Genomic DNA, 23,519 nt, shown 5'->3' with positions numbered 1-23,519 from the left:
GGATATTTTCTTCTGCTCACCTCCATCAGGTTTCATTTTTCACCCTTCAAGCAAGCTGCCATTCATCGCTCTACACAGAAGTTTTGGCCAAGCCATCCTATTCCGTCCAACAGTCACTTGTGGACGACGGTCCGCAGCTCGTGGTCGTGCGGTAGCGAACTCGCTTCACGGCAGGGTTCCCGGGTTCGATTCCCGGCGGGGTCAGGAATTTTCTCTGCCTCGTGATGACTGGGTGTTGTGTGATGTCCTTAGGTTAGTTAGGTTTAAGTAGTTCTAAGTTCGAGGGGACTGATGACCATAGATGTTAAATCCCATAGTGCTCAGAGCCATTTGAACCATTTTGTGGACGACGTTGTGCCGTAAACTACAGCGTCATCAGCAAACAGTCGCAGACTGCTGCACGTCGTTTATGTATACAGAAAACAAGAGCAGTCTTACCACACTTCCATGGTGCCCTCCTGACAGACTTTGTCACGACAAACTGACTATTGGCTTCTGTCTCTGGTTCTTCGGCCGACGTTAATCTGATGATTTTACAGACGTTTCGCCAGCACCAGTGGCTGGCATTGTCAAAGTTTCACCCTCCATTGCCGGCGGTGAACTGGAGCCGAGATCGCGGCCGTAGAGTATATGTACGTGCCTCGCCAGCGTCCGAGGGCTTCTCTGCGGTCATCTCCGATGCGGTTCTCCCATATCCCTGCGACGGTCCTTCGCTGCAGTAAGGGAAGGCAGGATCCGTTTACCTTAAGGCTTTCTTCTTTCTTGTTGAAGGTATTCCCGTGTTTTTGTATTTCTACAGCTTCTCTGAACAAGCGGGTGTGATAGTGCTTCTCTAAAGCCACAATTTCCGTGTCGGCGAATTTTATTACGTGGTCGGTCTCACTCAGCGCGTGCTCTACCACGGCCGATTTTTCCACTTGGCCTAACCTGCAATGTCGCTTATGAAACTTCCTGGCAGATTAAGACTGGGTGCCGGACCGAGACTCGAACTCGGGACCTTTGCCTTTCGCGGCAAAGTGCTCTACCAACTGAGCTACCCAAGCACGACTCACGCCCCGTCCTCACAGCTTTGCTTTTGCCAGTATCTCGTCTCCTACCTTCCAAACTTTACAGAGGCTCTCCTGCGAACCTTGCAGAACTAGCACTCCTGAAAGAAAGGATATTGCGGAGACATGGCTTAGCCACAGCCTGGGGGATGTTTCCAGAATGCTTCTGTAAAGTTTGGAAGGTAGGAGACGAGATATTGGCAGAAGTAAAGCTGTGGGGAGGGTGCGTGAGTCGTGCGTGGGTAGCTCAGTTGGTAGACCACTTGACGCGAAAGGCAAAGGTCCCGAGTTCGAGTCTCGGTCCGGCACACAGTTTTAATCTGCCAGGAAGTTTCATATCAGCGCACACTCCGCTGCAGAGTGAAAATCTCATAATGTCGCTTATGTTCTTTGATCCTGGTGTTGATTGATCGTCCAATCATTCCGACATAAACTTTTCCGCAAGTGCATGGTATGCGGTATATTCCCGACAGTGCAAATGGTTCCGTTTGCTCCTTTGGTGATCTAAGACATTCTTTGATCTTCCTTGTTGGTTTGAAAATCGTCTTTATGACGTGTTTGCGCAAGATACGGCCGATTCTGTCTGTCACTCTGGAAATGTATGGCAGAAAGGCGGTACGCACATTTCTTTTTCTAACTTCTTACTGCGCCAGGTGTTTGGCTCTGTTACACTTCTAATATAATTTGTGGAGTACCCATTGCTCCTCAAAACAGTTTCCAGGTGTTGCATTTCGCATCTGAGGTGCTGCGCCTCACATATTCGTCCTGCTCGCGTTACGACCGTATTAACCATGCCTTTTTTCTGGCGCGGGTGGTGGTTTGATAGTTTGCGCAGGTATAGGTCCGTGTGTGTCGGTTTTCAGTACACACTACGTCCTAGGTTTTCACCATCCCTTGCGCTCAGCACATCTAGAAATGGTAGTTTTTTGTCCTTTTCTACTTCCATCGTAAATTTAAACCAACAAGAAAGTTCAAAGAATGTCTTAGAACGGCAGAGGAGAAAGCGGACCCACTTGCAGTGTCGGGAATATACCGTATACCATGCACATGTGGAAAAGTTTATGTCGGAATGATTGGACGATCAATCAACACCAGGATCAAAGAACATAAGCGACGTTTCAGGTTGGGGCACGTGGAGAAATGAGCCGTGGTACAGCACGCGCTGAGTGAGACCCGACCGCTTAATAAAGTTCGCCAACACGGGAGTTCTGGCTGTAGAGAAGCACTATCACACACGCTTGTTCAGAGAAGCTGTAGAAATACACAAACACGGAAGTAGCTTCAACAACAAAGAAGAAAGCCTTAACAATTCTGTAAACTTTGTCTCCGCAGAACACTTGCCGTCCATCACAACGCAATGCGTGCTGTTACTTGCAGGGTCGTTGGTAGGTGTTTTGCAGCCCTAGGCAGAACTGGAAGATGACACGCCTCTTTTTTTTATTATCATCGGTCTCCCCAATAATATCGCCTCCGCCCCTCACTCCACCACCAAAAACATCCAACGGTAGAGCAATGCAACTCTCGTATTATACTACTTCTAAACATTATCAAACTAAGGTGACCAGACGTCCTCATTTTCAGGGAACTGTTCTCAGTTTTCAGGCTTTGCCCTCAATTTCTGTAAAATCTATTGACGTCAACAAATGCCATGCGTTTCTTATATTTTATCCTCAGTTTCTCAAGTTTCCTAAAATAATTGAAATAGGAAGAACGTGCAGAACATTTGAAACTAGCGATCAACTGTATATACCGGAGCAACCAAATGTGGCATTTTTCCCGTAATTTAGAAATTGTAGTATGCTGATGGGAGACACGGTGAAGCATCCAAGTAAGCCGTCTGGATAATTGTGGTGTTATTTCGTTTCTGTTTTAACTGAAGTATTTATAGAATAAGGAACAAACCATATCTTCTAGAGCATCCACTTTTATGAGATTACGTGCACAAAACATGTCTTGTCTGCATTTTCTGTTGGGGCTTTCGCCGGCCACAGTGGCCGTGCGGTTCTAGGCGCTGCAGTCTGGAACCCGGAGATCGCTACGGTCGTAGGTTCGAATCCTGCCTCGGGCATGGATGTGTGTGATGTCCTTAGGTTAGTTAGGTTTAACTAGTTCTAAGTTCTAGGGGACTAATGACCTCAGAAGTTGAGTCCCATAGTGCTCAGAGCCATTTGAACCATTTTTTTTGTTGGGGCTTTCACTACTTTTATTAGCGGCCCCGGTGGCACACTGATAGAAGCGACTGGACTCTGATCATTCTTACGAGATGGATCAACGTTCGGATACCGATGAGGCGTGGATGTTGTTTTTTGTCGAAAGGTATTGACACTTTGCCTTCCTTTCGCCGCCCGTAAAATTTTGCCGCCTTAGGTGGCCCTCTAGTCTTGCCTAATGGTAGCGACGACCGTGATTACTTAAAAACTCTTCGAGCTATTCACGTATGTGAGAAGCTCTTCTTTATGCTCTGGCTTTTTGTTAACAGTCTTCAGTGTGGTATGAATAGGTATTCTTTTTTTTCCATGTGCCATTCGAGAGTGGAACGGTTGAGAAATAGTCTGATAGTCATCCTATGTACACTCTGCGAAAGACCTGAGTGTGAATGGCAGAGCAATCGTCTACGTGTTAAACTGATGTAATCTAGAAATTCGCTGCGTATGTTAGAGACGAGTCTCCTCGGAAGTGAACCCCAAACACACTTAAGTACTTTTGCAGCCAGCAGCCGTCTCATCACTCACTCACCATGAAGATCCTCCGCGACCTGGCGCTCCTCCGCAGCTCCCGGAAGGCGTCTGCGGCGCTGATCTCCTTTTGCGAGCGCTCCTCCAGTCCCCTCTGGATGGCCTCCAGCTCATCGTTCACCTCCTTCTCCGAACTCTTCCCGCGCAGCCTCATCAGCGCCTTGGTCGCTTCGTCCTTGCGATGCTTCGCCAACAAGAAGTACGGACTCTCCGGCATCCACCAGAAGATGGCCACAAACAAGACTGGCCCGACCATCATGATTTCGGTCACCGTGAAGAAAGACACTTTTGGCCCAATAGCAGTGATCAGCAGGGAACCCACTCCCTGCATCAATGTACCCAGTGACACCAAGAACCCTCTGATGCGGTCCTCGGCTATTTCAACCAAGTAAACGGGAGCCAACTGCAGACAAACAGAAAATAGTCCACAAGTCACTTCATTTTCTCAAGGCGCACAGTTCCAGAAAACAAGGTAATGGGGTTTTGGAGAAATGCTGACGAAAGAAGAATCATCGTAACACCAAGAAGGAGTTTTGAGACATAAACGGAAGTCGGTAGATCTTGCTACATGTGAAACATGATTTCTGCTCTAATTTAAGAGAGGTGACAATAGCGCCACTATGAGGACACAAATCAGGTTTGCTTTAAACGTCCGTCAGCGGCAGTTATCTTTGAGACTGGATGTAGTGAGATGACATTAATCAAGAATACCTCTAAGGCCATTATCAACAGCTCTCTAATTTTGAACTATGTCATGTAATAGGGCTACGAGGAGGCGGGTGTTCCTTCTGCGATACTTCAGAAAGACATGGCAGGAAAGCAGCCACTGTACATGATTGATGGCAGTGGTTGTCAAGAGAATGTACAGTCGAAAGAAGTCCGGGCTCTGTCAGGCTACGTGGCACGTAACGAGAGGGAAGACCATAGTGTTCGGCGTATGGTTCTTTAGCTTCGTACTGCATCTGCAGCAGTAATATGGGCAGCAGTTGGCACCACACTGACACAACGAACTGTTTCAAATCGATTACTTCAAGGACAGCTCCGAGACAGACGCCCTGTAGTGTACATCCCACCGACCATAAAACACCGCCATTTGCGACTTCAGTGGCGTCAAGTGAGAGCACACTGGAGGGCAGGGTGTTTTCTGATGAAAGATGGTTCAGCCTCGGCTGCTGCGTGCTAGACACACTGGAGTTATGGTCTGGGGTGCGATGTCGTACGGCAGCAGGAGAATTCTCGTGATTATACCATGCACCCTGACTGCAAAATTGTACGTCAGTCCGGTGATTCAACCTGTTATGCTGCCATCCCATGGGGTATTTTCCAACAGGATAACACTCGCCCAAATACCGCTGTTGTATCCCAAAGTGCTCTACAGGGTATTGGCGTGTTCCCTTGACCTTCTCGATCACCAAATCGGTCTCTAATCGAGCACATGTTGGATATCATAAGTCGACAATTCCAGCTCCGTCCACAAACAGCATTAATTGTTCCTTTATTAACCAAGTGCGATAGGCATGGAACATCAACCCTCCTGTGGTATCTCGTACCTGTACAACGCAATGCTACACCGGTTATTACCGTACCATCAGTTCACATCTGGCAAAAGTTTCGAAAAGATTATGGTTGTATGTGAAGTACATCAGCGGCAAGACACAACAGTTTCATTCCGTGATAGGGATGGCAATGTTACCAATGTCAGCGCCACTGAAGTCGAGTTACTAATTATGGTTTTCCGAAATTCCTTCACCAAAAATGGTGAAGTAAAGATTTCAGATTTGAGTCAAGAACTGCCAGCATGGATAACTTAGAACTAGATATCCTCGGTGTAATAAAACAGCTTAAAACTCTTAGTAAATCTCTTAAACTTTTCCTCCAGTCCAGATTGCATACTGCGTAGAGTCCTGTCAGCGCATGCTGATATACTAGCTCTTTAGTAACAAATCACATACAGCCGCTCTCTCGATGAAAGATCCCTACCTAAAGTCTGGAAAGATGCATACATCGCACCAATACTCAACAAAGGATCTAGGAATATTCTGATGACACCGCCGTATTACAGACGTCGATTTGCGGTAGGATTTTGGAACATGTACTGTGCTCGCACATTGCGAATTACTTCGAAGAAAACGATTTATTGACAGATGGCTAAAACGGATTCTGAAAATGTCGTTCTTGTGAACCACAACTAGCTCTTTATTAACTAGTTCTTTATTCTCACGAAGTAATGAGCGTTGTCGACAAGGTGCGTCAAATTGGTTCCATATTTTTACATTTCCACAATGATTTCGACAGCGTTCCTAACAAGCGACTTCTAATCACATTGTATGACTGTATTCGTGATTTCATGTCAGAAATGTGACAGTTCGTAATGACTGAGGGATAGAAGTAATATCTGGCGTTTCCCAAGGAAGTTTTATAGGCTATCTGCTACTCGTGATCTACATAAACGATTTAAGAGACAATCTGATCAGCCCTCTTAGACTGTTTGCAGATGATGTTGTCATTTACCATCTTGTAAAGTCATCAGACGATCAAAATGAATTGCAAAATGGTCTATAAAAGATATCGGTATTGTGAAAAAGTGACAATAGACTCAAAACAATTAAGTTTGAAGCATCCACATGAGGCTTAAAGGAATACACTAAATTTCGATTGCAAGATAAATCACCCACAGCTAAAGAGTGTAAATTCAACTAAACACGTAGGAATTACAATTACAAATATCTTAAATTGGAATGGTCACATAGATAATGTTGTGAGGAAGGCAGACCAAAGGCCACCATTTTGGCAGAAGGCTTAGAGGATGCAACATGTCTACTACCCAGATTGCCAACACTACGCTTGTCTGTGGGGTATGGAATCCTCACCAGATAGGATTGACAGGGGACATCGAAAAAGTTCAAAGAAGAGCAGCGGGTTTTATATTATCGCAAAATTGTAGAGAGGCCGTCAAAGATATGATAGAGTGGCAATAATCAAAATAATGGCACTTTTCGTTGCAGCGAAGTTTCAGACAAGTCAGAAGAGAATGTATTAGCATTTACAGATAACCTATTGTCTCCATAAAACTTTGTATTATGGATAGATGAATAGTTGTTACAGATGACCAAGTCGCCCTTGACAGGAAACGCTCAATCATTTGATAAAATCCGTTGACAACCCGGTACGACGTTGTAGGATGAAAAATAGCTGTAGATTCTGCTGCACAGAATTAAATACAGTGTCACGAAGCAGAATGAGTTGGACTCTAGTTTTGTAGGTGGAGATGAAAGATCAATGATCAACTGATGGATGATGACTAAACAAGTAGAATCGTTCTGCAGGAAGCCGAACACAGGATATTAGACGCATTTCTAAGGGAAATGCCTCCTCACATCTCAAGAAAGATGTGTGCAGAATTTTCAAAACCTTGCCTATAGCAGGGGAAAAAATAAATGTCCATAATAAAGGAAATATTTTCTCTACTGATACGAAATTCTGTCGTTGTGGACATTTTCGTAACAAACAAAAGGAGTAAAAACATGGAAAAGTGAGACACTGGAAGAAACATTGCAGAAGTATTTTTGACCGTGAACGTAGGTGAATTACAGGAACTAAGTGACTTGTGCAGTTGAAGAGCTTAGTGGATGGTAGTAAGCTCGAACGGAATGGCAGATCACCCAGGATAAAAAAAATCTACAGAAAGGAGGATTGAACAACACCAGGATGGTACGAGGACTACGGTGGAAATATTGTATTGTGCAAGATTAGCCAGCAGTACAGTGAACAGGGAGTTACATGTAATACAGACCCGGCTAATTTAGCTGGACACCGGATTGTGAGCGGCCAACTTCTGCGAATACTGGTCGACAAAATGAAGAGCTAGCAAAACTGCCGGAGAAGATTTATCATGCTATGCGTAGACAATTAACCTCTATCCTACTGCCACCTACACCTAACAGTCATGCATTTCACAAACAAACTTACGACCAGGATTGCTTCATGCGACACGCAGTTAATAGAAGTACTTCACTGTTTCTTATATTTTTACATTCAGTTGCTCTTTCTTCTGTGTCTGCTACATGTCCCTACATACTGACAAGCTTGACGTTACACAAAATGTTGTGTAAGCAGAACACCGTGAACGATCGGATAGAAAGCAGCGTTACACACGTTCGAACCGGTAATGTAGCGCATGAAACACAGTCCACAGCTAATGAAGGTGAACCGAATGTACACAGATACTCCATAGGGAGTTCAGTCACAGAATCAGGCAGTATGGTAGTTGTTGTAAGATAATCCGTCAAGGAAATATCCGAAGTTTACAAGTTTATGTAGATGTCGAACGCAAAATAACGAGCTACTTCTAATTATTCATCAGCTGTTTACATCCCCCTCTTGAGGGCATCACGGCAGGAGGCGCAGAATGTCTTGAACTGAAGCAATATACGTTCACTAAAGTTGAAAAACCTGCTCTGGGGATGAATACTTAGAGGAACGACAAAGTTAGGTGCCTTAGAGGTGTCCTGGTCTCCCCGTCGTTTAGGCATAGCGTGTTTGATTAATAATCAAAATATCCTCTGTCCCGGATTGGAGACCAGCCACCTCTTAAATTTCATTTAATAATCAGCATTGGTGGCCGAAGACTTCCGGCATAAGAAATCACCCTCATTCCGCCAACCGACTTGTCAAAGAGGGCGGAGGAACAGAGGTTCAGGGCACTCACGTGTACCTGGAGCGGGAAACTTCCCCTAAACACAGAACACTCAGCAATGACCAACGGCATGAGGATGCAGAATGCAATGAAAAGCAATGCATTAATGACACATAGCGTTTATCCTCTGGATAAACTGAAAGAACCAGAGGTTGTACAGAGTTTCGGGGAGAGCATAAGGGAACAATTGACAGGAATGGGGAAAAGAAATACAGTACAAGAAGAATGGGTAGCTTTGAGGGACGAAGTAGTGAAGGCAGCAGAGGATCAAGTAGGTAAAAAGACGAGGGCTAGTAGAAATCCTTGGGTAACAGAAGAAATATTGAATTTAATTGATGAAAGGAGAAAATACAAAAATGCAGTAAATGAAGCAGGCAAAAAGGAATACAAACGTCTCAAAAATGAGATCGACAGGAAGTGCAAAATGGCTAAGCAGGCATGGCTAGAGGACAAATGTAAGGATGTAGAGGCCTATCTCACTAGGGGTAAGATAGATACTGCCTACAGGAAAATTAAAGAGACCTTTGGAGATAAGAGAACCACTTGTATGAATATCAAGAGCTCAGATGGAAACCCAGTTCTAAGCAAAGAAGGGAAAGCAGAAAGGTGGAAGGAGTATATAGAGGGTCTATACAAGGGCGATGTACTTGAGGACAATATTATGGAAATGGAAGAGGATGTAGATGAAGATGAAATGGGAGATACGATACTGCGTGAAGAGTTTGACAGAGCCATGAAAGACCTGAGTCGAAACAAGGCACCGCGAGTAGACAACATTCCATTGGAACTACTGACGGCCTTGGGAGAGCCAGTCCTGACAAAACTCTACCATCTGGAGAGCAAGATGTATGAGACAGGCGAATACCCTCAGACTTCAAGAAGCATATAATAATTCCAATCCCAAAGAAAGCAGGTGTCGACAGATGTGAAAATTACCGAACTATCAGTTTAATAAGTCACAGCTGCAAAATACTAACACGAATTCTTTACAGACGAATGGAAAAACTAGTAGAAGCCAAGATCAGTTTGGATTCCGTAGAAACACTGGAACACGTGAGGCAATACTGACCTTACGACTTATCTTAGATGAAAGATTAGGGAAAGGCAAACCTACGTTTCTAGCATTTGTAGACTTAGAGAAAGCTTTTGACAATGTTGACTGGAATATTCTCTTTCAAATTCTAAAGGTGGCAGGGGTAAAATACAGGGAGCAAAAGGCTATTTACAATTTGTACAGAAACCAGATGGCAGTTATAAGAGTCGAGGGACATGAAAAGGGAGCAGTGGTAGGGAAGGGAGTAAGACAGGGTTGTAGCCTCTCCCCGATGTTGTTCAATCTGTATACTGAGCAAGCAGTAAAGGAAACAAAAGAAAAATTCGGAGTAGGTATTAAAATTCATGGAGAAGAAATAAAAACTTTGAGGTTCGCCGATGACATTGTAATTCTGTCAGAGACAGCAAAGGACTTGGAAGAGCAGTTGAATGGAATGGACAGTGTCTTGAAAGGAGGATATAAGATGAACATCAACAAAAGCAAAACAAGGATAATGGAATGTAGTCTAATTAAGTCGGGTGATGCTGAGGGAATTAGATTAGGAAATGATGCACTTAAAGTAGTAAAGGAGTTTTGCTATTTGGGGAGCAAAATAGCTGATGATGGTTGAAGTAGAGAGGATATAATATGTAGGCTGGCAATGGCAAGGAAAGCGTTTCTGAAGAAGAGAAATTTGTTAACATCCAGTATTGATTTAAGTGTCAGGAGGTCATTTCTGAAAGTATTCGTATGGAGTGTAGCCATGTATGGAAGTGAAACATGGACGATAAATAGTTTGGACAAGAAGAGAATAGAAGCTTTCGAAATGTGGTGCTACAGAAGAATGCTGAAGATTAGATGGGTAGATCACATAACTAATGAGGAAGTATTGAATAGGATTGGGGAGAACAGAAGTTTGTGGCACAACTTGACCAGAAGAAGGGATCGGTTGGTAGGACATGTTCTGAGGCATCAAGGGATCACCAATTTAGTATTGGAGGGCAGCGTGGAGGGTAAAAATCGTAGAGGGAGACCAAGAGATGAATTCACTAAGCATATTCAGAAGGATATAGGTTGTAATAGGTACTGGGAGATGAAAAAGCTTGCAGAGGATAGAGTAGCATGGAGAGCTGCATCAAACCAGTCTCAGGACTGAAGACCACAACAACAACAACAACAACGTTTATCCACAGGACATGAGGCCGGTAGTTGAAAAGGTGTCAAGATGACCTCTACATTCATGATTATCTCTACATTGGTGAAAGATACCGGAGTAGTCCCCCATTCGAGTCTCCAGGAGGGAACTGACAAAAGTGACGTCACCATGACAAAAAGATTGAATAACCAACGAGAAGATAACGTTCTACGAGTCGAGGCCTGAAATTTAAGAAGCCTGAACGTGCTAGGGAAACTAGAAAATCTGAAATGGGAAATGAGAGGCTCAATATAGGTGTAGTAGTGGTCAGTGAAGTGAAATGAAAAAAAGACAAGGATTTCTGGCCAGAGAAGTATAGGGTAATATCAACAGCAGCAGGAAATGGTACAAAGGGAGTAGGATTCGTCATAAATAGGAAGGTAGGATAGAGAGTATGTTACTGTCAACAGTTCAATGGTAGTGTTGTTCTTATCAGTTTGGTTGGTTGGTTGATTTGGGAAAAGGGAACTAAAGAGGGAGGTGATCGGTCCCATTGCATTAGGGAAGGATGGAGAAGGAAGTTAGCAGTTCCCTTTCAAAGGAACCATCCCGGCATTTGCCTCAAACGATTTGGGGAAATCATGGAAAACCTGAATCAGGACGGCTGGATGCGGGTTTGAATCTTCGTCCTCGCGAATGCGAGTACAGTGTGCTAACAACTGTGCCACCTCACTCGGTGTTCTTAACAGAATCGAAAGCAAACCAGTTCCGCCAACGAAAGTTCAGGTATACATGCCGACGTCGCAAACTGAAGATGAAGAGATAGAGAAAGTATATGAGGATATGGAAAGATTAATACAGTACGTAAATAGAGATGAAAATCTAAGAGTCATGGGGAAGAGGAATGAAGTTGTAGAGTGTCGAATAGAAGAACTGGTTACAGGACAATATGGGTTTGGAACAAAGTATGAGACAGGAGAAAAACTAATTGAGTTCTGTAATACGTAAATTTCAACTAGTAATAGTGAATACGCTGTTCAACAGTAACAAGAGGAGGAGGTATACTTGGAAAAGGCCGCGTGATACGGAAAGATTTCATTTAGATTACATCATGGTCAGAGAAAGAATGGAAACTGGGAATTGGTGGTAATTTCCTGTGGGACAAAACTACTGAGCTCATCGGTCCTTGGCTTACACACTACTTAATCTGACTGAAACTAACTTCCGCTAAGCACAATACACAGCTACGCCCGAGGGAGGACTCGAACCGCAAACGGAGGGAGCCGTGCCAACCGAGGCTTGGCGGCTAGGACCCCGCGGCTACAACGCGTGGTGACAGACATTCCGAAATCAGATATTGAAATGTAAGGCGTACCCAGGAGTAGATATAGACTCAGATTACAATGAAATAGTGATGGAGAGTAGGCTGAAGTTTAAGAGGTTAGTCAGGAAGTATCAGCACGCAAAGGAGTGCGATACGAAAAATAAGGAATAGCTCTTTAGGCAGTATAGTTGAAAAAGAATGGACGTCTTTAAATAAAGCAATCACAAAGTTGGAAAGAAAAACACAGTTACAAGATGGTAACATCGAAGGAACTATGGGTAACAGAAGAAACACTTCAGTTGATCGACGAAAGAAGAAGTACAAAAAATGTTCACGCAAACTTAGGAATACAGAAATACAAGTCGCTGAGGTTTGGAATAAATAGGAAGTGCAGGGAAGCTACATTGAAATGATTACGTGAAAAAGTGAAGAAATCGAAAAGGAAATAATTGTCGGAAGGACTGACTTAGCTTACAGGAAAGTCAAAATAATCTTCGGTGGAATTAAAAGGTAGGATAGTAACATTAAGAGTGTAACGGCAGTTCCATGATAAATACAGAGGAGAAAGCGGACAGGTGGAAAGAGTAAATTGAAGGGTTCTGTGAGGGGAAAGATCTGTCTGACGTGATAGAAGAAAAACCAGGCGTCGATTTACAAGAGATATAAGATTCAGTATTAGAGTCAGAATTTAAGAGAGTTTTCGAGGACTTAAGATCAAATAAAGCAGGAGGGATACATAACTTTCCATCAGAACTTCTAAAATCGTTGGGGGTAGTTGCAACAAAACAACTATTGACATTGGTGTATAGAATGTATTAGGCTGGGACTTTCGACAAAATATCATCCACAGAATCCCGAAGACTACAAGAGCTAACAAGTGCGACAATTATCACACAGCTAAACACCTCATGCGTCCAAGTTTCTGACAAGACTAATATACGGAAGAATGGAAAAGAAAATAGAGGATGTGTTAGATGACGATCAATTTGTCTTTAGGGAAGGTAAAAGCACTAGACAGACGCGAACTATATTAAGTTAAGGAATTCTGCTACCTAGACATCAAAATAACCAATGAATGACGGAGCAAGGAGGATACCAGAAGAAGACTAGCGTTGGAAAAAATATTCCGAGCCATTCGAAGTCTGCCACTATCATACACAGGCCTTAATTTGAGGAATAAGTTTCTGCGAATATACGTTTGGAGCACATCATTGAAAGGTAGTGAAACATGGAGTGCTAGAAAACCGAAACAGAAGAGAATGAAAGCATTTGAAATGTGATGCTACAGACGAATGCTGAAAATTAGGTGGACCGATAAGGTAAGGAATGAGGAGGTTCTTAGCAGAATCGGACAGGAAAGATTGTGTGGAAAACTCTGAGAAGAATGGATACGATCATAGGTCATCTGTTAAGACATGAGGGAATGATTGCCATGGTACTATAGGGACCTGAAGAGAACAAAAACTGTAGAGGAAGATCGAGATTGGAATTCATCCAGGAAATAATTGAAGCCGTAGGTTACAGGTGCTACTCTGAGATGAAGAGGTTGGCACAGGAGAGGAATTCGTGGCGGACGGCATCAAACCGGTCAGAAGATTGATGACTCCAAAAAGAAAAGGTTAAAACCGGTATGGCCACGGACCGAAGAGAGGCACTGCTGGCGATGTTGTGCTGTTAGAAAAGGCTCCCACGACTGTGTAGCTCATTAACGCCAAATTTCCCCGCACTGTCCTAACGGGCACGTTCGTCGTACGTCGGACATTGATTTCTGCGGTTTTTTCACTTTATGTTGCTTATGTGTTAGCACTGCCAACTCTACACAAGCGCCGATGCTTTCGGAAGTTAAGTGAAGCCCGTCGGCCATTGCATTGTCCGTGGTGCGAGGTAATGCCTGAAATGTAGTATTCTTCTTTCATGGAACACTCTTGACACTGTGGATCTCTAAACAGTGGATCTATACAGAAACTCGCATGCGTATAGCTCCAGCTGTTCCACATTCAAAGTCAGTTAATTCCCAACGTGCAGCCATAATATCTTCGGAAACCTTTTTACGTGAACCGCCTGAGTACAAATGATTGCTTTGCCAGTGCACTGCCATTTTATACCTTGTGTACACGATGCTACCGCCGCCTGTATACGTGCATATTGGTATCCCATCGCTTTTGTCACCTCATTACACTATTAGAATAGAGCACGAGAGATTGACATATGAGATAATGCAATTCCTTGAGCAGAAGAGAACGTAAGGACATTGGATCCAAGAGGTACAAAAGACATGGAAAGAACGAAAATATAGAAACCAGAGATGTACGACTGGATGCCTTCCAAATCTGGTATTAAGGCTTGTTTAGATGTGCAGGAGAGAATTGGACCCAGAGCAAAACCACCATCGCCATAAAAGTGAAGAGGGCTACAAAGTATGAGAGTGAAAGAATGTTGGACAGGGGCTAAGAGTGGAAGAAAGGAAGCTGGTCTGAAGGAACGTGGTCACAGATGGCCGAACCAGAGGAAATAAATCGTAAATAAGGAATAAGGCATTGATGTCACCATCCCTTGAGGATGTGGCATCACGACAGACGTTAGCAGCTGCTGGGCACTCACAGGTAGGATGATACTCGCGCTGACGCTGCCCACCACGATGGAGGCGAGCAGTTCCCAGAAGGTGGTGGCGAACCGCTGCCACACAGAGACGGTCAGCAGGGGTACGGCAGCGAACAGCAACATCCATCGGCGGCCAACAGCATCCACAAGCACGCCGTTCAGCAGAGAAGGCGGCACCGAGGCGAGCAGCCCCACGGACGCCAGCCACGAGCCCTGGTCTGCCGTGATGAGGATGTGCGACGTGTTCTTTCGCAGCTCCGGGACCATCGGCGAACTCCAGCCGATAACCATGCCGGCGCTGAGGTACGCCAGCGACACTATCAAAGGTGTCCACAAATCACATCTCTATGCTCTCACTGTCATAAAATGGTTTTTTAATAGTATAGTATACAGCCAACCACTGGATAATAACATATCGAACCAAATGAGTTCAGAAAGTTGTGTGTAGATTGTTTGTCCATTCAATAGGTGCCAAAATTTACACACATGATACCATCAACGACCCTTAGCACTAACAATTCAACTTGTGTACTCCTGGGACATAATTCTGACAAGGGAGAAATTACAATATCTGTTGCCCAAGGTTCAATCTTAGGTCCACTATTGTTCCTCATATATGTAAACTATGGTTCAAAATGGCTCTGAGCACTATGGGACTCAACTGCTGAGGTCATTAGTCCCCTAGAACTTAGAACTAGTTAAACCTAACCAACCTAAGGACATCACACACATCCATGCCCGAGGCAGGATTCGAACCTGCGACCACAGCGGTCTCGCGGTTCCAGACTGCAGCGCCTACAACCGCACGGCCACTTCGGCCGGCTGTAAACTATGTTCCGCATAAAATACAACAAGCACAGTTAGCTCCTTCAGGAGATTACGTGACTACTGTAATCAATCAAATCATACAGAAACAGAAGTAATAGTAAATACACTTCTTAGAGATATTATTGACTCGTTGTATGTGAATGGTCTCACCCTCACTTATAGAAGACGCAACACATTCCGTTACACACATCTGCACTACGTGATCAAAAGTATCCGGACACCATGGTGTAAGGAGCGTAAGGATTGGGTTGGGTTGTTTGGGGGAAGAGACCAAACAGCTAGGTCATCGGTCTCATTGGATTAGGGAAGGACTGGGAAGGAAGTCGGCCGTGCCCTTCCAAAGGAACCATCCCGACATTTGCCTGGAGCGATTTTGGGAAATCACGGAAAACCTAAATCAGGATGGCCGGACGCGGGATTGAACCGTCGTCCTCCCACATGCGAGTCCAGTGTGCTAACCACTGCGCCACCTCGCTCGGTAAGGAGCGTAAGCATTAGGTGACTGAACAATGGAAAAACTTTGTGTGGAGTGACGAATCACGGTACACAATGAGACAATCTGATGGCAGGGTGTAGGTATGGCGAATGCCCAGTGAACGTCATCTGCCAGCGCGTGTAGTGCCAACAGTAAAATTCCGAGGCAGTGGTGTTATGGTGTGGTCGTGTTTTTCTGGAGGGAGCTTGCACCCCTTGTTGTTTTGCGTGGCACTATCACATCACAGGCCTACATTGATGTTTTAAGCAGCTTCTTGTTTTCCACTGTTGAAGAGCAATTCGGAGATGGCGATTGCATCTTTCAACACAGTAGAACACCTGTTCATAATGCACGGCCTGTGGCGGAGTGTTTACACGACAATAACATCCCTGCAATGGACTGGCCTGCTGAGAGTCCTGACCAGAATACTACAGAACACCTTCGGGATATTTTGGAACGCCGACTTCGTGCCAGGCATCACCGACCGACATCGATACCTCTCATCAGTGTAGCACTCCATGAAGAATTGGCTACCATTCCCCAAGAAACCTTCCAGCACCTGATGGAACATATGCCAGTGAGAGTGGAAGCTGTCATCAGAGCTAAGGGTGGGCCAACACCATACTGAATTCCAGCATCACCAGTGGAGAGCTCCAGGAACTGGTAAGTCATTTTTAGCCAGTTGTCCGGATACGTTTGGTCACGTAGTGTAGTTGATAAGTGTAACACATGGTGTGGAAACAATAAATACGATGGAAACATTAAATTCTTAAATGTACACATTGATGAAAACTTAAACCTCAAAAAATCACATTTTGGAACTCCTAAAACGACTCAGTTCAGCCAAATTTGCACTTAGAATGACTGAAAATTCTTGGGAGAGACAAATCAGTATGATGACCTATTTCCTATATTTTCATTCAGTAATGTCATAAGGAATAATTCTCTGGGGTAACTCATCTTCACGAAAGAAAGTCTTCGTTGTGGAAAATCATACTGTAAGAATAATATGTGGTGCTCACCCACGATTATCTTGCAGACATCTATTTAAGGAGCTGAGCATTCTGACTACTGCTTCACAGTATATTTATTCCTCCCCGAAGTTTGATATAAATAATCCACTACAGTTCAAAAGGATTAATGATAAACGTAAACGAAATACCAGAAGAAAAAATGACATTCATTACTCCACGTTAAGGTTTTCCTTCGCACAAAAAGGGATGCACAATGCAACAACAAAAATATTGGATCACTAATTCGATTTAACTTTCTAACAGACAGCAATGTAAAGAATGAAAACAAGCTGATAAAGTTTCTCCTGGAGATCTCCTTCTTTTCCATTGAATTCTAGTGTGTAAAAGACCGTGGATAGGAATTACTAATTCACATCTACATATCTTTTTTTTCTTTTTTTATATATATAAAAACTTAGAAATTTTCAGAATAGAATCATACGTAAAATTAAATTGTGAAGTGAATGGAGAATGACTAGTTCTACATCACTACTATCTACCGTGCAAAATGATACATGGAACATAAAACCAACTAACTTACTAAGTAACTAACTAACTTTGTCACGACCGACAAGCTGGGACGTGCCATTTTACTCAGAGTTATCGATAAGTACTTCCAGAGTCGCACAAGACTACGGCGTGAAAATTGCAAGACGTACAGAAAATGGACACATTCACTGGATAAGACATCTCTCCGCGTTTTTAACTCACATTAGAGGTCCTCAGTATGGGTACCGTTAGTCATACAGCAAACATCAATACGTGCATACAATTAATTGAATTCGATGACAAGAACTGCCTGGTAATATGCGGCAGAAGCCCGGTTTGGAAGCCTGTTCACTAGTTTGCGTATCTGTGGGCTCGAACTGATCAGTCTTCATGTTCTGATACACCTGCTCCCTAATGCGAATACACCCCCGTGTATGTGAGAATCTAAACTTTGAGAGGCGCTGTGTCTACTGATATGTGCCGTTTTCTGTAGGTCTTGTTGTTTTCAGGCAATCTTCTCCTTAACCCCCTGCGATACTTATGAATTACCTTGTACCAGAGAAAGAAATTATTTCTTCCTTAATGTAGTGGGGAGCTGAACATAATTTGCAACAGAATACAAAAGCTAAAAGAATATTAACTGAAGAAAAAATTTACTCGCTAGCATGAGCATAAGTCTGTAAAATAGGAAACGGCTCTTGAAAGCAATTTGTCTGGATCATTGACATATATATGGGTGCATGGGGAGGGAAGCTGTCCTAGACATCTGCCAGTAATGTAGGATATCGAAGATTAGCAGAATAGATGTGGTTACCAATGAAGTATTGCTGAACATTAATGAGGTAGATCATATCTGTATCGAAGGTATTCAAATGAGGCGAGAGAAACTCGTAGAACTCATTGCAAGAGGCAAAATCATCAGTGGATTAATAACAAAGGGAATTATTAATGGATGGAATTGCAGTGAAACGTCCAAGTAGGTTGTATGTGCAGCAGATCATGCATGTTGTTTCTTAGCAGAAATCAAGAGAGTGGAAGGGAAGGGTGAAGCACCCACCCTTAAGTTTATCACAACGAGAAAACGCACTTTTACTCTAATAGGGAATAGCATAGTTTGTTGGACTCTTGTTGGATTAAGAGAAGAGGTGAAGAAAATGCAAGAGCGCGCGTGCTTTTAATCATTGGTTCGTTTCTTGGCCATAGAGAAGGTCATCAACGTCCAGTGGCAGACACTACAGTCAAGGCGTAGCCCACTTGTTAAAATTATGAGGGCATGTCATCCAAGAGCAGTCGATTAGTGTATACTTCTTTGATCATATTGTTGTGCGGTGGCCTCTCTCGGCATGGCAGTGAAGATCCATGACTGACTTAGCAGTAAACGTCAGACTAGTGTGGCATAAAAAGCATGAGAGAGTCATATAGATGGAAGACAGCTAAGCGTTCAGTCACAAGAAACTACATGTGGACTGCGTTGACACCACAGGAATCGACGCCCAGGCCGTATGGTAGGTGAAGTTACCACTCATTCGTGCCTCGATGCTGCAGCATGGACTACTGCCGATGCAGTGGAAAGATGGAAGCCACCCACTGCCGATGGTGACACTATTACCACACGAATGAGACTCGAACCGCGGCTGTGTTGTAGCCTACATGATGGAAAATGATGTCCTTTCAAAACACCTACAAGCCAAGACGACAATAATACCTCCCATTTTAGACATGCAGAGATAGTCACCATCTGCTGCCATCTGCGAGATATGCTTTAAACCTGTCACCCTGTTTTCACTTGGGTCATCTAGCTGCCCCTACCAAATACTGCCGTGTCTAGCCATGGAACTACTGTCTGTGCTTAAACCAAACGCCACTTGAATTTGAACTGGTGCTCTCCGACTGGGGAATCATGCTGGCTGACCTCTGCGAATATTTGACTAGGTGTAGAACCATAGCTTGCTTTGTGCAGGCATACTCTATTGTCGCTGGCTTTTCTTGTGCTGACATACACTACTGGTGCTCGCTTGCCTTGTGTGGGCACACACTATCACTGGAAGCTCCTTTTGCTGTCGCCCTGCTAAGAGGTCCTCGGTTCAACTATGTGCGCTCAAGTGCCTCCACACTGAATCACGCAATTTCACAGCTAACACGAGAGGCTTTATGGAGTCCAGCACAGTGGCATACCATCTGACTGTCTGGTAGCAGATGTGGTACTACCCCAGAAGGGTGCTGAAAAAGTAACATAAGCTCAGCTCAGCTTCTGCTTGCTGGATGAGACAATGACATATGCTGAGTGTGACAAGAGGTTGCTTGTGAGCTGAAAGAGGGGCATGCGTGGGACTGCTGAAGACCACCTAGCAACACCACATTTATGCGTGTAATATCTGAATATATTAAACAGCTGTAGCTATGACCTTCCATCATCCTTCTGGCTCCATTAATCTGCCAAGCTGGTGACAGAAATGGTTTCTGCCAACCACATTGAGAAGAGACCAACTGTATTAGGGATGGTGTCAACATCCACAATGGGCAGGATCATCATCACTGTATGGTGAGTGCAGTGACTGTTTTTCTCTCTCTTCTGATTTCTTGCATTAACAACTGTGAATACAGATTTTCTGTATTATCATAGCGATTTGTGGGTGAAGCTTGTGAGACCAGATAAGTCTTAAGACGTCTGGCGATTTTATGGGAATACAAGAGGCCTCTTCCGAATGAGGTGCATGTTGGGTAACTCGTTGGGCCACAGCGTGATTTCTACAGAATCGGCCCCAGTAATGTGAGACATGTGTCACAGATACGCCCACTACGCTAGGCAGTATAGTGAATCCAGATAGCGAATGATTAAAGGTAACTACTCAAAGCAATGTTTTGGTGTCACAGTGAGCTGCATATATTTTTTTTAATTTCCGTTTTGTTTTCTTCCTTGTATTTTTGTTTACTTGATAGATGTCGCACAGCGTCTGAGCCTAAAACATTGGGGGCTACCTCGCAAGAAGCCGTGTGGTCGTTGTTAGAGTGAGTAGCTAGGTTGAAAGCAGATAATACAGAATTCTTTAAGAAGTTTAAATCCGTAAGAGAAGATGGGGCTTCACGCAGTGGGACTGATCCCACATTAGACTCAGCTGCCGCTAGTATGGTTAGTCCGTTTTTGGGTAAAGCAACGGTGGATGTGCTAGCGTTTGTAGATGATCTGTTGGCAGCTGTAAAGCTGGTTTCTGGACAGATGAGCTGTTGTTACAGATGACAAAATTTCTCTTTAGAGTGAAGGCCAAGACATATGTTAGGTACTATGAGGATTTAAGGAATGCACTGACATTCAGGAACTTGTGTTATACCCTCTTATAAGAAGCAAAGTGCCTCTAGATTCTTTAGTGAAGAATTCAGTGCGGAGGTGCAGATTGAGTATTTTCTGGATTGGCTATGGAAGATTAATGTCACTGTATATCAAATAATGAATAATGAGAAGGTGAATACAGTTATAAGAAATCGGAATATGGGGCGTTAGCAACATGCCTAAGGGGGGTTCCTCCTGGTGCATCATGAAGGATACATGAAGAATTTCCAAAGGACCTGATTGATACCATCCTGGTGGCCACAGCATGGAAGTAGTAATGAAAGTGTGGGATAGAAGGAGTGTGTCTTCTAATGACTAGGACACTGAAGAGTGAGGAAGCAGGACACAGAGAGAAACAATGAAGAAGTAGTGCACGAAACAGGAAAGGCCAGTGTGCAAATGATTTTTAAATGGCAGTGGGAACTACAAATACTCCACACGGCGCCTCCATAAGTTTTTGTGTTATAAAAACGTATGCAGAGGTGGAATGTTGCATCATTGGCGCAGCAGACCGTAGTGAAAATATAATTTTATTGCACACAGGGTCTCATATGTCTGTAGCAAGTCCGGACCTCTTGTGAAAGATGTGGTTCGATCCCGCCCCCCCAGAGGGCACGGTATGCGGAGTGGAGGATAACGATGTATGATCAATAGGTTCAGTGATGTTAAATTTTGAGGTGGGGTTGGGAGGTTTTGACGCATGTAGGTGAATGGTACCCACCACTTCATCCTAGAATTAGATACCCTGTGTAAATGCTATACTAAAACTGATCATCGGCAAAACATGGTCGAACTCGGAACAACATTTTTCCAACTGGAGTAAACCATTGCCAATGATATCCTGTTGCAATATTTGCCTGTGGTGGTAAACAAACCAATTACACTGTGGAAAAACTCATTAATACTCAATTCACAATAAAGTACTGGAAGGAACAGGAAAATGCTTTAGGTGATCGTAGGAAGAGAACTATTTGTAAATGTATCAGATGTGGTGGAACCACTGGAGGAGGACAATGAATTAGGTAAAGAAATATGTTTTATATGCAGGAGTGTTGTTTTCATACTGAAAATAGGTGGGGAAAGAGTAGAGCCGCAGGGTCGATTTCTGGGGACTTTAGTGGTATAAGACAGAATTCTGACAGGATGTAAATCACTGTTTACCATAAGCCATGTAAGGTGCCCTGTCATCTACAACCAGCAGTGGAAAAATTCATGGACCAGTGATGTAGTGATGGCATCATTAAGGATGTGCAACTGTCATCATTGTGCAAAAAAGCTATTTGGATCAAATGAGAAAATATAGAATCTCTTATAGCTAGCATTAACTAAACAGTGGGCAATCATAGATATCTGTCTAATACCAAAAATCACAGAAATCCTGGGTAACTTGGGAGGCTGTAAATATTTTCCACAGTAGATATATGTAGTGTGTCTCATCGACTATAAGTACTGCCAGAGGACGGGCCGAAAACTGTCTTTACAGCACCTAGATGTCCTTACCAGTATTGGCAGAAGCTGTTAGGTTTCAAAAGCCCTTCAACCACGTTTCGGTAGTTGCTGGATGTAGTTTAAAGGGTGTTGAAGCCGAACACTGTAAGGCATATCTCGATGAAATTATCGTATTTGAAAAAGAAGTAATGAATAGATATGAAGTTGAAAGCAGTTTTTAAAAGGTAAAAGGTTGCATTTTCCATGACTGACTTTCAGCACAGAGAAATGTCATTATGCATTCAAGGAAGTGAATTACTGAGAATACGCAATTAAATTGAATGGGTGACTGTGTGGTGTGCAGTGTCTAGTCAGGGGAGAATTGGAGCGATATTCCTTGATGGCACGGTGAGTACCGAACGGTACGTCAAGGTTTTGGAAGATGATTTCATCCCAACATTTCCAAAGTGACCCTGATATCAACAATGTGTGGTTCATGCAAGACATAGCTCGCCTCCATCGAAGCAGGAGAGTGTTTGGTGTCCTGGAGGAGCACTTTGGGGACCGCTTTCTGGCTCTGGGTTACCCAGAGGCCATAGGCATGGACTCGATTGGCCGCTATATTCTCCGGATCTGAACACATGCGACTTCTTTTTGTGGGTCTATGTTAAAGACAAGGTGTACAGCAATAACACCAAAATCATTTCTTAGCTGAAAACAGCCATTTTTTGATACTTCAGCGGGTCATGCAGAATTTCGCTATTCGTTTGCGCCACACCAACGCCAATGAGGGCAGGCACATCGAACATGCCGTAACCTAAATCCGAATATCTGTAGTGCCGTTTACGTGTTGAATAAAGTATGTGCACGTCGTAGTTTGTAATTAATTTACGTTTTTTTCCACATAGTTCAACAATTGTCACCCTGTATGTAGATGTAGAAGATGGCTGACACACCTTTCTCGAACGTTCAGAATGATGCGATTTGTTTTCAGCGCCTGAAGTCCTTCAGATAACAACTTTCAGCCTGAGTGGTACATGATTTCCACAGAGTAGATTAGATTTCGTCTGACAGACAATATTTGCGATAGCGAGTTTGTTAATGACCTTTGTGGTGTATCACAATCTCATTTCTGTTGCTTGTTTTCAGCAACAAGTGACCCAACGTATGCAAAGATTCTGTTTATTGAAAACGCTATAAAATCTGTTATTTGTCTAGTAACAAGATGAGGCATTGCATTGTACGTGCTGGTGAGGTACCCGGCTCCATTCATGCTAAAATCCCAGCCACTTTGACGTTGTCGGTGGATACTTTCAAGGATGCGCCTGTTATTGAATTTTCATGGCGTGATCCCCTCTACTCGACACTGAGAATGAGCTCGTGTACGG

At 43.7% G+C, this 23,519-nt stretch overlaps 1 protein-coding gene across 1 annotated transcript in view; it reads right to left on the bottom strand.

Annotated features, from left to right (window-relative positions):
• Positions 1–23,519, bottom strand: part of LOC124613926 (facilitated trehalose transporter Tret1-like) — a 127,409-nt gene that overhangs the window by 79,186 nt on the left and 24,704 nt on the right. The window contains exons 2-3 of the mRNA XM_047142679.1: positions 14,571–14,887; positions 3,783–4,184 (exon numbers count right to left, since the gene is read on the bottom strand). Of these exons, the coding sequence (XP_046998635.1) occupies positions 3,783–4,184; positions 14,571–14,887 (719 nt within the window). The remainder of the gene's footprint in view (positions 1–3,782; positions 4,185–14,570; positions 14,888–23,519) is intronic.

This window comes from Schistocerca americana, chromosome 4 (assembly GCF_021461395.2).
Source record: "Schistocerca americana isolate TAMUIC-IGC-003095 chromosome 4, iqSchAmer2.1, whole genome shotgun sequence".
In the NCBI taxonomy this organism is placed as follows: Eukaryota; Metazoa; Arthropoda; class Insecta; order Orthoptera; family Acrididae; genus Schistocerca; species Schistocerca americana.
Note: the sequence above shows the minus strand (reverse complement) of the source record. Positions and strands in the feature narration are given on the sequence as shown.